This window comes from Desmodus rotundus, chromosome 5, assembly GCF_022682495.2.
Source record: "Desmodus rotundus isolate HL8 chromosome 5, HLdesRot8A.1, whole genome shotgun sequence".
Classification (NCBI taxonomy): domain Eukaryota; kingdom Metazoa; phylum Chordata; class Mammalia; order Chiroptera; family Phyllostomidae; genus Desmodus; species Desmodus rotundus.
This window is the reverse complement of record NC_071391.1, coordinates 119,547,837-119,564,983: the sequence shown is the minus strand read 5'-3', so window position 1 is coordinate 119,564,983 and position 17,147 is coordinate 119,547,837. Positions and strand designations below refer to the sequence as shown.

Genomic DNA, 17,147 nt, shown 5'->3' with positions numbered 1-17,147 from the left:
CTTTATATATTTAAAAATTGAAAACTGGATTCATTTTAACTTTGTATTGAGTGTCTGATAGCTTGCTTGTGTTATAGCTGTCAGACCATTCTATGTTTTGTTTTTAATCTAAAGTGAATTTTTGTTAGCTTCTAAACACTACTTCTTGATGCTAGAATTATATATATATAAAATACATTATATAGAATTATATGTTATATATTATATAATGTATATGTCATGTATATAAATACACATTATATAATTTATAAATTATATTGTATTAGAATTGTATATATATGTAATCTCCATATCTTTAGAGAATAGAATATGTTTAGGTGTTTCTTTTGTTTTGTAAAGCCACCAGTTCTTTCAAGAACATCTCAGTTAATTTCTTGATCTTCAGGTATTACCTATATTTCTGATAGTGAGTGGACCCCAAGGGAGGAAGGAAGTTCTATAATCTCTTTCAAAGATGATGTGGTCCCTGGCTCTTTAGGGGTAATAGTTTAGTGGACATATAGACAGGTAAATGGGCGATAACATAATGTGATATACTACGAGTAAGTGGGATGTGGCAACTTTTAAAGGGGGCAACAACATGGACTAATAACATGGACTTTGGGGCTTAGGGTTACCCTCTCAGAAGCAGAGGCATCTAAATTGAGTTCTGAAGGAGTCAAAAGTTTGAGAGGAGAAGAGATAAGGTTTGCAGTCCTGAAAGTGGGAGATAGAGCTGGAAAAATAAAAGTAGTTTTATGGCAGTGATGAAGGATCATTTGACTTTAATGACCTCAAATGTATAGTGCTACAAATGTTTGGGTTTCTGTGACATTTCTTTTGCAGTACTCAAGTGTGGGTGCGCGCACACACACAATAGTAGGATTGAATGATATTTCACCATGGACGTACAATGAAAGAACAGTAGGGCAGAGGAATGTGGAAATTGGTAACAGCAGTGCTCTATAGTCCTTTTCAGGCCATAACCCACATAGACTATCATAATGATTTTAAGGCACACAGTGACTGGAGAGAAGTTTTTCCACCCCAGGCCCTGCTCTGTTCCCCTGAAGGTTGAGGCATATCCATTGACCAAGGTCACAGCTAATAAATAGTGAAACCAGGTCTCTAACCCAGAAAGTCTAAGCTTTGAGGTCATACATGCCACTAACCTATTCTGCCAGGTAGGAGAGAGCAAGCAGATTGGAAAAATAGGGAGGGAACAGGGTATTGGATTTCCCAGTGGGGTCAGAGAACTGATAACACTAGAATACCTGAGTGAGACACATAGAAGAATAGATCAGAGACAGTTGTTGGAATTTAAGATTTCTTTGGTAACATCGTTACAAAGAGGGATGTTGCTAGGTGGTGATGGCTGGGCTAGAGGTTATGAATTTAAAGGCGACAGTATTTTATGTATCCTTAGCGTAGACAATAAAGTCACACAGGATGATGCATGATTTCATAGGAGAGTGAAAAGAGTGATGTTCCAGAAGCAGCTTGCAGAGTGGAAAAGTGCTAAATTCACCTTCATGTCAGTTTTGAGACAAGGGCGCTTCCTACTCTAAGAAGTCTTTAGGGGAGCTCCAGATTTCATTTGAGCAAAGAGATAATAAGGAACAGTGAATTGCAGACATTGTGGGTGTAGAAAGATTGTGTACTATGGAACAGTAATGTCCTTTGATTACTTAAGTAATTTAAAGTAGATTTAATACTTTGTTAACCTATTTTCCCTTTGTATAAGGTGAAATATCTTTTATTTATCATTTCCTTTAGCCACTAATTACATTGGGCTTCAGAGTAGATCTTAAAAAGAACTGGTTACCTGACTCTCCTCATTAACAATTCCATTTGCTCTTTTGGGTTCTAGCTGGGTTCTCCCACCGTGTTTGTAAAATGCAGCATCTTTCCCTATGCCTGCTGTACTAAAATGGAATCACAGGTCTTGCTTACCATTTCCATGTTGGTACACCCCAGGAATTAGCTAGTTTGGTAACACTGCATACTCAAAGAGCTCTTTCTAGATATGTTGTACTATACTTATACTTATCTAGTTTCCTCCTTTTAATTAATCCAGAAACTACCATATTTTGCTGTGCATAATGCACTCTTTTTTTGTCCAAATTTTTGAGGGAAAAATAAGGATGCACGGTATACATGGGTATAATGAAAACATGCCACGTGTATAATAATGGGCATAATAATCCAGTGTATAATTCACACAAAAACATTGGTGTGCATTATACATGGCAAAGTACGGTCATTTAAAATTTCCTCGTGTTGAGAGAGGTCATGGATTCTCAAAAATAACTAATGAGTCCCAGTCTCTCACTTGCACAGATTTAATCAATATGTAGGTAGTTAATTTTCTTTATATAATTTCTTGAGTCTTATTCTTTCATAATTGTACATGTTCTGGTTGACTAGACTGGTTGACTAGACTGGTTTCCATTTGTAATGTCTTTTCTGTTTCCCTGGTTAGCCTCTGTGTCCTGTATTTAACCAACTTCCATTTCTTAGGGCATTGATTCATTTTTCTTTTCATTTAACTAAGGCTTTCTTGGACTTCTTATCTTAGACTTTTTCCCCCATGAGTCATATCCTAAAATTTTTAAAGTTTGCTTCCCTTTTCCATTCATTTTTCTCCTTAACTTTTTTCTTTGCATCCTAAAGAATCCTTGTAATTTTTTAATGTTTTCCATTAACATTTAGATTTCCCAAGCAGTTTCTCCATACTTTCTTTCTAGAAAAAATATCTCCCACTCATTCTAAGTATTTATATTAATAAGACTTCAAAAGTACCTGTGGTCTGAATACTTGCATGGAAGTCCACGTGCAGGAGTTTTCATAGGTTCTAGAATATTTGTGTTGGAATTGATCTCTAAGATTGCCTATTTAGACCCCTTTATTAAGTAAAGCAAAAGACAAGGTTCTGCTAATAAGGGACAGCTGAGCCCTGGCTGGGTGGCTTAGTTGGCTGAAGCATTATCCCATACACCAGAAAGATTGTGGGTTTGATCCCTGGTCAGAGCACCTTCCTAGGCTGTGGGTTTGATTCCCAGTTGGGGCACATATGGGAGGCACTGTTTCTCTCTCACATCAGTGTTTCTTTCTCTCTCTCTCTCTCTCTCTCTCTCTCTCCCTCTCCCTCCCTTCTTCTCCCCCTTCCCTCTTTCTCTCTCTCTAAAATTAATAAACATGTCCTGAGGATTAAAAAAGAGAGAGTGAATCATGGCTGGTGTGGCTTAGTGGACTGAGCACCAACCTGTGAACTGAAAGGTTGCAGGTTCGATTCCAATCAGGGCACATGCCTGAGTTGCAGGCCAGGTTTCCACTTGGGGGCGTGTGAGAGGCAACTAATGACAAATCGGTGTTTCTCTCTCCCCCTCTCTTTTCTCCTTTCCTTCCCCTCTCTCTAAAAATAAATAAATAAAATCTTTTTTTTTATATAAAGAGAGGGAGGGAGAGAGACAACTGCATCTCAAACCTAGTTCTGTGTCTTATTTTCTCAAAGCCACTAGATATTAATCAAGACGGAGTTTCTCATTTCAAACAAAATTATTAATTTTGAGTAGAGTAATAGAATTCCAATTCATGAATCTTTCATTGAGCATTCCTCCTTGGGCTTCTTTACTTTAAAAAAATATATATAAAGTAATTATAAAAAGTTTTATTTTGTTTTAAATTATAATTAAATTTGTCACTACAAGAGATAAAATAATTCTTTCAACTTGGCCTTTCCACATTCAAGGCACCTTTTTTGACATTACCAGTTTTTTCCCATGCATTCTGAACTTCGGTGTTATCTAAGTATATAGTTGAATAATTTGATTCCAGTAATACATTGATAAGTAAATTTAAATGTGTTCTTCATCATTATTATTTCTTCTTTCTTGTGTTCTCTTTTGTCATTCCTAATTTTGTTTCCCCTTCCCTTTCTTTTCTCCTTTTTCACAAGCCAAGCTCCTCCAGTATTTTGGATCTTTATGTTGTCTTTATTATATGAGGGTATAATATCCTGGCAACAAGCTCTTCAACTAGGCATTCAGAAAAGTTTGTAAACTTCATTTTTAACTACAGCAATTTCTTTCAACACATCTCTAATTCTATTAGAATAAAAATGATAACCTCTTATATTTGACAGCTGATTTAGCCTTGAGTACAGATGGTGAGGAAGTTTATTGAAATTGAAAGGGGTAAACTATTCTTAATTTTTTAATTTATTTTTAACCTGTCCTAGAGTCAGCCTGTCCTCCCACCTTGTATTACATGGAAATCTATTTTTTATATCCATTTTAATAACAACTGACAAAAGTTTGTATTTAGATTTATAATCAGGAGTGATGTTTAATTTTACCTTGTAGTACCACTAAATACTAATTCAAAATCCATGTGTTAAAATTATGTAATAGCGACCTCTACTGGTTTTAATTATAGTATCCTGAAAGGTGATTTTTAAAAACTTGTGAGGGGGGATGAGAGTACCTTTTGTTTGAAGTAAATCACATTAGTTTATTTATTAAAGTAGGGAGATTCAGCTTTTACATTAACATGAGTTATTTCACTTTCGATGGGAATTATAACTAAATAAGTACTGGAAATTAAGTATTTTATTAAAAATTAATGGCCCATGGAGAATTCAAACTCTAATGATGAACTACAGTGTAGTAAAATTGCTGTTACCAGTGTAAACCCTTGATTTCTATGATTGTAAATAGTTTTAAAGTCAAGTACCTTTGCACGATGGATATAGGAAAGAGTTTGTAGCCCCACACAGGCAGCTCAGTTGGTTAGAGCGTTGTCCCAATAAACCAAGGTTTTCGGTTTGATCTCCAGTCAGGGCACATACGAGAAGCAGCCAATGAATGCATAAAAATAAATGGAACAACAGATCAATCAACCTCTCTCTCCCTCTCTCCCCCTCTCTCCCCCTCTCTCCCCCTCTCTCCCCCTCTCTCCCCCTCTCTCCCCCTCTCTCCCCCTCTCTCCCCCTCTCTCCCCCTCTCTCTCTCATTCCCTTTCTCTCCGCCCTCTCTCTCCCTCTCTCTCTCTCTCTCTCCCTCCCTCTCTCCTCTGTCCCTCCCTCTCTCCCTTCCACTATCTCTCTAAAAGCAGAACATAAAAATAAAAAAAGAAAGAAAATGAAAAGAATTCTTAGAGGTTTTGAGTACAAAATGCTCCATGAGCTTGTAATTGATGTTGAAAGTAAGGACAATGAATGAGAATTGGATTGGTATATACTTCTTGAGCTTAGGTCTTGATTTTTGAATTTTTATATAAATAATGTTTAAAATGGCTTCTACTCATTCTTGTCATTAGCTTTATCACAGCAAAGTTGAAATTCAGCATGTTAGATAATACAAGGAATGTTTAGTCTCTTAATTGCCTAATTAAGAAACTAATACACTGACAGTTACCATTTTCTCATAGCTTAAGTAAGTCTGTAGTATAAGTTATGCCACATGTGAAAACACTTTTGGTATTCTTGGATTTTAGAAGTAAATTTTAAGTGAAGAGCACTATTCAATTTATTTGTTGCTTAGTTGTTATTTTCCTATTTTCCAAGGAACGTGTTCAAAAAAGTTTCCCTCATCCAATCGATAAGTGGGCAATAGCTGATGCCCAGTCGGCCATTGAAAAGAGGAAACGAAGAAACCCTTTATCTCTCCCAGTAGAAAAAATCCATCCTTTACTAAAGGTAAAGCTGAAATACCGACTTTTTGCCTTTTAAAAGCAAAATAAAACCCATAATTTAAAAACACTAAGAATGATATATTTTATTTATTTTTTTAATTTTAATTTTTTATTGTTATTCAATTACAGTTGTGTGCCTTTTCTCCCCATCCCTCCACCCCACCCCAGCTGAACCCCCCTCCCTCCCCCACCTCCACCCTCCCCCTTGATTTTGTCCATGTGTCCTTTATAGTAGTTCCTGTAATCCCCTCTCCTCACTGTCCCCTCCCCACTCCCCCCTGCCCATTGTAGAATAATATATTTTATAGATAACAGAGTCAACTGAAAAGTAAAATTTTCTCATTTTAATTTCTTTAGGAATTCATGTCATAGGGAGGGATGATGTGATAATACAAAAGTATAAGTTGGGCGACATGATTTAAAGTAATTTCATACCCACAGTAGTAGTCAAATTGAGAGAAGAAAGTTGTAATTGTGGATTTTGTTCATCTCAGGAGTTAGTAGACCTTGAAGAGAATTTATAAAATTCCTTTCTCGTTGGTCGGACTTGAATGTTCCTGGAAACCCTTCAGATCTTAGCCCTTCGTGCGTCATTAGAGGCGTAGGCACTTCTGTGGGACTGCCCTAGGGCCACCTGTGTTCTCTGAGCACAGATTCCCTAACGGTCACTAAATCATCAGGGCCTACCTGTCATTTGAGTCAGTTGGTTGAATCTCACCAGAACTAATGGAAGGAGTAATTGCTGGAAGTTCTAATAATGCTATTTATACTTTATGTAGTACAGTATTGATTAACTCTCACACCAAAAATATAGGTATTACGAGAATTAAAACCTAATGCTTGCATGCATGAGCTAGGTTTTATTACTCAGCTAAGTTATTATCATTATCCCCAGTTTATGGATGAGGTAACTGAGGCAGAAAGTGATTAAGTAACTTTTACTCCAGCTTTACAGGGTTCTAAGTGACAGTGTTAGGGAATCCAGGTCTGTTTGATCTGTCCAAGATTTAAAGCTAAACACTTAGATGATGTTTAAGAGTGTCAGAAGGTTATGTTTTATATTCAGGTTGTTTGAACAGAACTGTCTCCGTATCTTACTAAATGGTCTGAGGAAATAAGTGCAAATTATATAAAATTACTGAACTGGTAGTAATTGCATACTTTATAATTCTCTTTTCATGATTTTTCTTATCCACACATTGAATTATATTCTAAGAGAATTAACAAATTAAGATACACTGTATTAATGATCTTAAATTTTGAGTTTTATGATCTCATTGTTGGTCTTTCAATTTATTAATATATCCTTGTTACTATACACATTTAATATTTTCTGCATATCCTTAAAGGTAAATGCAACCTGTTGCCAACTTATAAGTAAACACTTCAAAATTATTTCTTTTCCTTAGTTGGATTGTTTACTGTAAAATAAAATTTGTTTCCCTGTAGGAACTGGTCAGCCCCACAAAGCCCATTCTATCTTTGAAGTCTAGTAATAGGACTATTAACATGTTGTTAATAACCACTATTGTTCAGTGCTTATAACATGATTTTCCCCCATGGAAATAGTGCAGATGCCAGGAATGTGCCACTAGGGTTTAGGAAAGCCCAGGCTCCTTTGAAAAGGACAGATGTATACGGGTAGTCTGTACTTCTTAAGCATTTTACATGACGATAGGTAATTTTGCCTTGCCCTTTCTTAGTTTACATTTTTAAATAGTAATTAATGTATTATTCATAAATGAGCCACTTAAAATTAGATGCTGTTGATAATCATAGGCCTCAGTAAAAATTAAGCTAGTATGCATGTTTTTAATTGGTGTCAAATTTATAGTATATAATTTTTAAACATGTTTTTCTTTTCATTTTTCAGGAGGTCCTAGGTTACAAAATTGACCACCAGGTTTCTGTTTACATAGTAGCAGTGTTAGAATACATTTCTGCAGACATTTTAAAGCTGGTGGGTAATTATGTACGAAATATACGGCATTATGAAATCACAAAACAAGATATTAAAGTAGCAATGTGTGCTGATAAGGTAGGATACTGATCTTCTGTATGTTTTGTTCTTAAATATTTATGTGACTTACTAAATGCTAACATACTATTCAGATAGAATAAAATTGTTTATCTTGTGTTAGGCTGTATTTACAGTAGTCTAATAGCCATTACTCGAGATATCAGTTTATGAAAATAGAGTATTATATGTAGTATTAACATGTGTTTAAACATGTCATACAGTTTTTCTTTTATATGTTGCTTCAAATAGGGTTAATAACAGTAATAATCTCTTATTAGTGGTATCTTAAATTTTTATTTGGGTTAGAGATTTAGGATGTTATGGATTTACTTGAAAACAATTTTTGAAAATGTAAAAAAATCTAAATCCTTGAGAGTTTTATTTTAATACCTAGCTTTCTTTAGATACTACTTGTATGATTTTACTCTAATAATATTAAGTACAAACATTATTTAAAATTACGCAAATATGTGACTCATCTCACTTGGTCCTTAGGGTATTGCTGTACAGTAGCTCTTATCTACACTTCATAATAGGGAAGCTGAAGTTCACGAGAGATAAAGAAATTGGTTCAGAATATTCCGAGAAGTTTCAAAGCCTCGACTTGAACTCCAGATTTGTCTTAGTCTGAAGTTCTTAATCATTGCACTACACTGCTTCAGTATTTTCATTTTATAAAAATGACTTTGTAGAAAAGAAATATTTTCTGATGAACCATTCCATTTTTTCTCAATGTTACTGTTTTTGATTTGGAATATTCTTCCTGATTACTAAATCCATTTAATTATATTTTAGTGTTTGTTCTTTTAGGATGTGAATGTATAGAGTAAAAATCACCTGACCTGACAAAGAATTTCAAGTGTTTTTATATTTTTAAATGAATAAGTGTTTGTTTTTTAAAGTAATTATTTTTCAATGAACATAAAATATTTGATACTTGTAGATGAATTGTACAAGTTTTTGGATATATACTATGTGCTCACACAGGAAGGAGATGAAGAGAGGTATAAAACAAGGTTTCAGAGTTGATGAAAGGATACTTATATTGTGAGACAAGCAGAAAGTCATACAAGAGGGAATGCTATTTTACTGGGTTGTGGGGATAATGATGTAGACGCTCACAGAAGGGGAAAGATGAAGTCCGGGAAGAGTAGTAATGGTAGACCTCTTAGTAAAAACAGAACTTGTTTTGATCATTATTTAACAATTGTAGGTATAGAAGGCTATAAGAATTATTTAAATAGGAGATGCTGAGGCCCTGGAATGAAGTGGTGATGACGAGGGTATGAAATGAGAAAACTAAGTCGGAGGGAAATCCAGGACAGGAGTTGGAAACATTAAAAGTAATAGATCGACCAGAGTCAGATAGATGCTAGTATTGCTAGAGAACTCGGAGGCGTCAGGTAGTGACACCAGATGTCAAATTCTGTTAGAGAAGCTGTGGTGGGATGCTGGCAGTGTGTCCAGGAAGAGATCATTGTGTTGGCTTTTTGTCATTTACAAACCATCTTCAAAGAATTACTTAGGGTGCTTGACTTCAAATTTGACTGTAGATTCATATTTTATTATGCTTTGTTAAATATCTCTGACTGTGTAGGTATTGATGGATATGTTTCATCAAGATGTAGAAGATATAAATATATTATCTTTAACTGATGAAGAACCTTCCACCTCAGGAGAGCAAACTTATTATGATTTGGTAAAAGCATTTATGGCAGAAATTCGACAATACATAAGGGAACTAAATTTAATTATAAAAGTTTTTAGAGAACCCTTTGTCTCCAACTCAAAATTGTTTTCAGCTAATGTAAGTATCATGTGTACGTATATATATCATTGTACGTGTTGTTGATTTTACATGACCAATGAAATTTGAATTTGTATAGTTCATGACTGCTAATTTGTTGATTTTTTTTAAGTTTTGGGATTTAATTCAGGTGACTGTGATCACAAATAAAGTTGCTACAACCATGTCAATAAATTACAACAGAAATTAAAATACACAATCTAAACTAAACTGATTGTATAAGTGCAAATGAATTCACAAAATCTTCCATACACAGTCCTCCAAAGACTAAAACCTCTTATTTAAGCAGATTTTGTTTGTTTGCTTAATTTAACTCATTTGAGTCATTGCAACTGGCACTTCATCAGTGCTGCCTATATTGTTAGGTACCATACTTAGCAGTGAGAATTCAAAGATTATTAAGAAAAATTTCTTCCCTCAAGTTTCATCTGGTCAAGACAGAGATGTAAATTTAAAGTTAAATTGCAATACAGTGTGGTAATTACCATAATGGAAGTATGGAAACAGTATTTTGGGGACCACAAAGAAGGGAGCCAGTAGCATTAAAAATTAGAGAACGGGTTACTGATCTTAGTAGTAATCAAACCAATCTAATGGGGTCCTAGGGAATGCCGAAATGAGAGCAGTTGAGATTGTCCAGAGCTGCGCTCTAGTAGTCCCTAGAACTGCAGCCACAGGGCCCGCGGTGACTGATGGAGACGAAGTGTTCACTAGGGTCCGAGACTAGGGCGCAAGTTATGGCAGCGAGTTAACACTAAAAAACAAAGGAGTCGATTATGAGTTGTACAAATCTGTAAATACGTAGTATGAACCATTGAATCGCTTAAATGGATGCATTGCCTGATATATAACTTACATTTTAATAAAGTTCTTCAAAAAAGAAAGGAGTTAAGGATAGGCAAAGATTTCTTAGGACACAAAAATCAAGAACTGTAAAATTAAATAATGAATTTTAGACTTTATTAATATGAAAACATTTTGTTCTTCAAAGACATTGTCTGAAAAGTAAAAAGGTAGCCACAGATTGGTAGAACCTATTTGAAGTACATATATCTAACAAAGAACTTGTATCCAGAATATATAAAAACTTTTACAATTCAATAATTTAAAAAATAGCCTGACTTTTTAAAAAGATTTTATTTATTTACTCTTCTTAGAGAGAGGGGGAAAGGAGGGAGAAGGAGAGGGAGAGAAACACCAATGTGCAAGAGATACATTGATCAGTTGCCTGTCGCACTCCCCCCAACTAGGGACCTGGCCCACAACCCAGGCCTGCTCCCTGTCCGGGAATGAACCAGCGACCTTTCGGTTCACAGGCGGGCATTCAATCCACTGAGCCACTCCAGGTGGAGCAGCCTGATATTTTTAAGTGGGCAGAAAATTGAACATTTTATAAAAGAAGATATACCAGTGACCAAAAAGGACATCAAAAGATGCTCAGCCTCAGAAGTTATCAGGGAAATGCAAATGGAGACCACAATGAGATACTACTATACATTCATTAGAAAGGTGAAAATTAAAGACTGACAATACCAAATGTTGGAAAGAATGTGGAGCTATTGCTTAGGGGGATATAAAATTCCCACATTGCTTGTGAGAATGTAATCTAGTGTAAACACCGTGGAAAAGAGTTTGTCAGTTTTTATCACATTAAACATAAATTAGCCATACTACCTAGAAATTCTACTCCTATGTTTTTACCCTGAAGAAATGAAAACATAGCCATACCAAGCTTGTCCGTGAACGTTCATAGCAGCCTGTTGTAATAGTTTCAAACTGGAAACAACTCAAATATCCATCAACAGGTGAATGGATGTACAAATTGTGATATATCCAATGGAATACTTCTCAGCAATAAAAAAGGAATGATGTAGTTATATATGTAATAATATGGGTGCATCGCAAAAAAAAAACTAGGCACAAAAGACTACTTAGGATTTTATCTGTTTGACATTATAGGAAAGACAATTCTAGTCTATAGTGACAGAAAGCGGATCGCTGGTTTCCTGGGGGAGCAGTGGTAATTAAAAGGGGTGGGGCACAAAGAAACTTCTTGTAGTAATGAAAGTGTTTTGTGTCTTGATTATAGTCATAGGTTGAGTGAGTAACATTAAATCTCATCAAAAAGTACATTTAAAATAGGTGTTATCCTACTAGATGCCTCAAAGCTGATTTGACAAAAAAAGGATAGTCACTGATGAAGATAATAAATTTAAAAAATAGTAATTGTGTAAATGCAAATTAAAACTTGCTTTTCATTTATCTAAGCATTTTTCTAAAAGTTAAGATTGACAATATTCAGGGTTGTAAGGGTTTGGCAAAGCTGTAACTCCCATACACTACCAACGGGAGGGTAAACCAGTGGATTCTTTTTAAGGAAATATCCATAGATATTTTAAATAAAAATCTCATAACTGAAGTCTTTATCCAGGAATCTAGCCTACGGAAAATCTAGTGGAAGTTACAAAGTGTTATATTGAGTATTCTTGTATGCATGTTTATTTATAATAAAAATAAGATCATAGAAGAATAGAATGAGTAAATGAAGCAAAGGGGCACTGTGTGGATTCACACGGCTGCTTTGTCGTTGCTGATAGAACAAGAGCACGGCCTGCCTTGAGAAAGCTCGAGTTAGAGAAGGGCCGAGGCAGACAGGAAGTCGCATAAAGCACTTCTGCACACCGCAGTATGTTTGGTGTCTTGAGGAAGAGCACTGTAGGATTGTCTGAGTTACGAACTGAACTAGCCACCTGTTTCATGAAACACTATTTTTAACTGAAAGAAGGCCTGACTGACTATGGTTACTTAGGGGCATATTTGGCAGACATTTTTCAAAAATGAATGAAGTTGCGGGGAAAATGAATGAAGTATACCTGTCACTTCAAGGGAAAAAACTGGCGGTATTTGGTAACAGTGATACCATTTGAACTTTCAAGCGAAGTTAGAGTTTTGGAAAATTTGTATCTACTCCCATAATCTGTGATAATGGATTTGGTTTTTTAATATTATATATAGTGAATATGTGTTAAATGTGTTAACATTTGGAAGATCTACAGAACTCAGTATTTTCCAAGTGACCAAATTTATAATGCTTCAAAATCACACATGGGTAAAAGATCTATTCAGACATTCAAAGTTCAAAATACAGCATTGGATTTTTTTTTAGTCCTCTCCTGAGGATATGTTTATTGTTTTGAGAGAGAGACATCAATCCATTACCTCCTGTATGCGACCCAACTGGGGATTGAACCTGCAACGTAGGTACATGCCCTGACCGGGAATTGAACCCATAACGTTTTGGTGTACAGTATCGCTCCAACCAACTGAGCCACCTGGCCAGGGTAGGCCAATGGATTTTGATAACAGTATAGAACTGATATGTTTTCAGATTCCACATTGAACTAACCTTTAAGAAACTACCAGTTGAGTTTTCATGTAATGTCATAGAAAGCTATTTATTCCATTGATATGAGATGTCCAGATTAGTGGTTATCATTGACTGGGGGGGAGAGAAGAATAGAGAGCTCTGATAAGGGATACAGGCTTTTTGTGGGGGGTGATGAAGACGTTCTGGAATTTGATAGTGGTGATGATTGAACAGCTCTGTGAATACATGAAAACCATTGAAGTACCCTTTAAAAGGGTGAATTTTATGGTGTATGACTTACATCTCAATAAAGAAACTATACGGAAAAAGAAAAGGAGATCCATAATTATTTGAATAGACTATTAAAATACTCCTTTTCCCCCCAACTACATATCTATATAAAGCTAGATTTTCTCCATGTGCTTTGACCAAGACAATGAATGAAAATCCAGCTATCGTCTATTAAGCTAGATATTAAAGGTTTGCAAAAACATAAAACAATGCCATTCCTTTCACTACATTTTTGGTTTATTTTGGAAAACTACAGTTACTTTTCATAAAAGTGATACTTATTGTTATTTTTAAATGTTTTAATTTTTCAGTTTTAACGTCTAATATGGTAAACCTTAATAGATATAATTATAAACAAAATCCCTTTGGAGTCTTCAATAATTTTTAAGAGTGTGTATGAGTCCTGAGACCAAAAATTTTGAGAACCACTGACCTAGAGAAAAGTATTTGCAAGTTATACATTATTGCAAGGGGATTTTTACATTATCTTTTACTTAAATTTCTAAGTTGTTAAAATTTCTTACTATCTCTACCATGTTAAATTTTGTGATTATAAAATGACTTATTGGCTCAAAACTTGTTTTTATTATATAACCTGACTGAATTAGTGTGTTTTTCTTCCCAACAGGATGTAGAAAATATATTTAGTCGTATAGTAGATATACATGAACTTAGTGTAAAGTTACTGGGCCACATAGAAGATACTGTAGAAATGACAGATGAAGGCAGTCCCCACCCACTAGTAGGAAGCTGCTTTGAAGATTTAGCAGAGGTAAGTACTTTACCCACTGAAACAAATCTGCAGGAAAGCCCTACTTTGCATTAAAATTGGAGTCTTAATTCTTGTTTCCAGCTAAAGTCATAGTTAGTATTAACTGCTGCCTACTCTGCTTTGTTGCCCTTTCAGATCATTGTTAACATGTTTCTGTTATGGAAACCCAGGAAAAGTATTCTCTTGTCCATTATAAAAAGTGGATCCCATTGACAGGAGGCATTTACAGCTGACCCTCAATTGTTTGTGTTAACATAGCAAGGCTCAGACAAGTCAGTGAATATCCTATCAGTGAAGAGGCCATAGAACTTGGGTATGAGGTCAAACTATTTGTGTTCCAGTCTAAACTCTGCTACTCATTAGTTCTATGTGACCATGGGCAGTTTATTTCACATCTCTAAACCCCCATATCTATATTTGTAAGATAATGATAATAATAACACTCTGGGTTTTTGTGACAATTAAATAAATAACCCACCTGAAATAATTTAGCTAACCATCTTCACTTAAGTAAGCTACTCAATATATGATAACCACATATTATTTAGAATAAGAGGGGTGAAATCAATGGGAAAATGAAGTTCAGGGCCTAGATGATTCAGGTATCATGGGGTTAGAAAAATGGTTGCTCTCTCCTTGGATGTTTCAAATGATGAAATATATACATTAGTCCTAATAAGTTAGCATCGATTGTCCTTCTGAGATTTCTAGCTCTTGCTTTTGTTCTTACTCTAAAATCTGTATCTTTTATTATAATAAAGTGTTGAGTTTAGAAAGCATAAAAAAAGATTTTCAGGCAAAATAGAACAATAAATTCAAGCTTTAGTACAGCCCTTCGAGTCTTGGTTCAAATATAAGTCATAAACATTTTTTTTTAAAGAATATATGTAACTAGACTCAGAAACAAGATTAGAAATTGAATAGACCTTCAAGGCAGTGAACTCTGATAGCTAGGCACTGAGCTCTTAAGGATAACGAGGACTAAACATCTTCCATGAAAGTGGGCAACTCTTCTTACTCCAAAACCTAGACTGTAACAGGATGCTGGGGAAGTCTACCAAACCTGCCTGTAAGGACTTAGAGAAAGTTGTAGACTTGAGGTGGGGAGACAAGAACACCTTACAACAAATGTACCTTAAAACTTAACAGAGTGTCTCACAATATTAAGCCAATATGATCAGAGCACCTGAGATTGAAAAGTCATTTTAAGAGCAGGTTCTGGTCTGGATGAGTGATCGACCATACAGGGATGAGAGAGAGAAAAAGGAAACCAAAAATTTAAAGCCTCTCCCTAAGACATCTATAATACAAAATTATAAAACACAAAGCAAATTCGAATGCTTACGATGATATGCCCCCAAGTCAACAATGACAAAATAAATTTATCCCAGATGAAATTAATTTTGTACAGTAGATTACGAAGAGTTTAAAAGAGATTTAGGATGCTCAAATAGATGAGTGAAAGAATATGGTTTATTTATAAAGAAGACAGACATTGTGAAACAAACAGGCAGGAAGGAAACAAGAACAAGTAGGTATTGAAAGATGTTGCAAATTAAATATGCAAACAGTGCAATAAAAAGTCATTATGTAGGAGCATAACATTTAGCAGGCCAAGTTCAAGGATAAAATTAGTGAACTGGAAGACAGAATTGAGGAAGTCACTGAGAATGTGACACAGACCAAGATAAGAGTGTGAAAGACCAGTTAAGAATCATAAAGGATACACTGAAAGGCTTAAGGGTACATGTAAGGTGTTTCAGACAAAGAATGATGAAGAGATAAACACAGAATTTTCCAGAAATGAAGACACAAATTTCCAGATTAAAAATGAATGCCAGATATTGGATAGCATATAACAAATAAACCCACAGCCAGAAACATTGTAGTGAAACTATGGAATATGGCAGGAGGTTTTAACAAGAGGCTATCGATCAGTTGAGTGATATCTTCAAAGTACTAAGGGAAAATAGTATTTTCAGCACAACTAAACTTTTCAAGAGGAGTACATACTATGTTTGGTGCCAGGCGGGTACTTGAAATATTGGGGGACCACTTTGTAAAGTAAATGATTGTCTAACCACTATGCTGTGCACCTGAAACCAGTACAAAATAATATTGAATGTCAACTGTAATTGACAAATAAAATTTTCAAAAGAGTGAGCACAAAGATTAATAAAGCTTGCAGAAGCAAATATTTTCATGACCTTGGATTATGCAAATACTTCTTATTTTTTTTTAAGATTTTATTCATTTATTTTTAGAAGAGAAGGGAGGGAGAAAGAGAGAGAAACACCATTGTGTGGTTGCCTCTCATACGCTCCCAACTGGGAACCTGGCCCACAACCCAGACATGTGCCCTGCCTGGGAATCAAACCCACAACCCTTTGTTTCACAGGCCAGCACTCAATCCACTGTAGCCTGGACAGCAAATATTTTTTAAACAGGACACAAAAACACTAACCATAAAAGATTGATAAAGTAGACTACATTAAATGTAAGGACACCTGTTCATCAAGAGACAAAATTAAGAGAGTGAAAGGACAAGCTATAGGCTGGAAGACGATATTTGCAATATATGTAACCAATGAAGGACTCATGTCCAGAGTATGTAAAGAACTCCTAGAAATCAATAACTAAAAGACAGGCAGCTTAGGTTTTTGCAAAATTAGAAAAAAGACCTGAACAAGTACTTCCTAAAAGAATAAAAGGTGTTCAACATTGTTATTCATCAAGGAAATGTAATTTAAAACCACGGAGCAGTTGGAACTCTCCATTGCTGGTGGAGCGGGCATACCCTGGTACAGCTATTTTGGAAAACTGTTTGGCATGTCTACTAAAGCTAAGAACACAATGTACCCTATGGTCCAGCAGTCATTCTTGGGCATATACCCCCCCAAAAAAATGAATGCCTATGTTTACCAAAAGACATGTTCAAGAATATTTGTAACAGGTTTATTATTCATAGTGGATAATCTGTGATATATTCACATAGTGAAATGCTATATGGCAGTGAAGAAGAATGAACTACTGATTTTTTTTAAAAGGCAACATAGTGTTGCATGAAATAAGAAGACTCAAAATACTATAATTGCACTTGGAGAAGGTACTAAAACATGTAAACAGAACTTTGGGAATAAAGGTTAGAAGAGTGGTTCTTGTGGTGCTGGATTTTTATTTCCTTATCTGGGTGACACAAATACATTGCATAAATATG

General features: G+C 35.2%; 1 protein-coding gene across 2 annotated transcripts in view; it reads left to right on the top strand.

Moving 5' to 3' along the window:
* SOS1 (SOS Ras/Rac guanine nucleotide exchange factor 1) overlaps nt 1–17,147 on the top strand; it is a 112,644-nt gene that overhangs the window by 30,712 nt on the left and 64,785 nt on the right. For both annotated transcript variants that reach the window (XM_024552904.3, XM_024552903.3), the window contains exons 3-6: nt 5,546–5,677; nt 7,547–7,711; nt 9,291–9,500; nt 13,787–13,930. In XM_024552904.3, the coding sequence (XP_024408672.1) occupies nt 5,546–5,677; nt 7,547–7,711; nt 9,291–9,500; nt 13,787–13,930 (651 nt within the window). The remainder of the gene's footprint in view (nt 1–5,545; nt 5,678–7,546; nt 7,712–9,290; nt 9,501–13,786; nt 13,931–17,147) is intronic.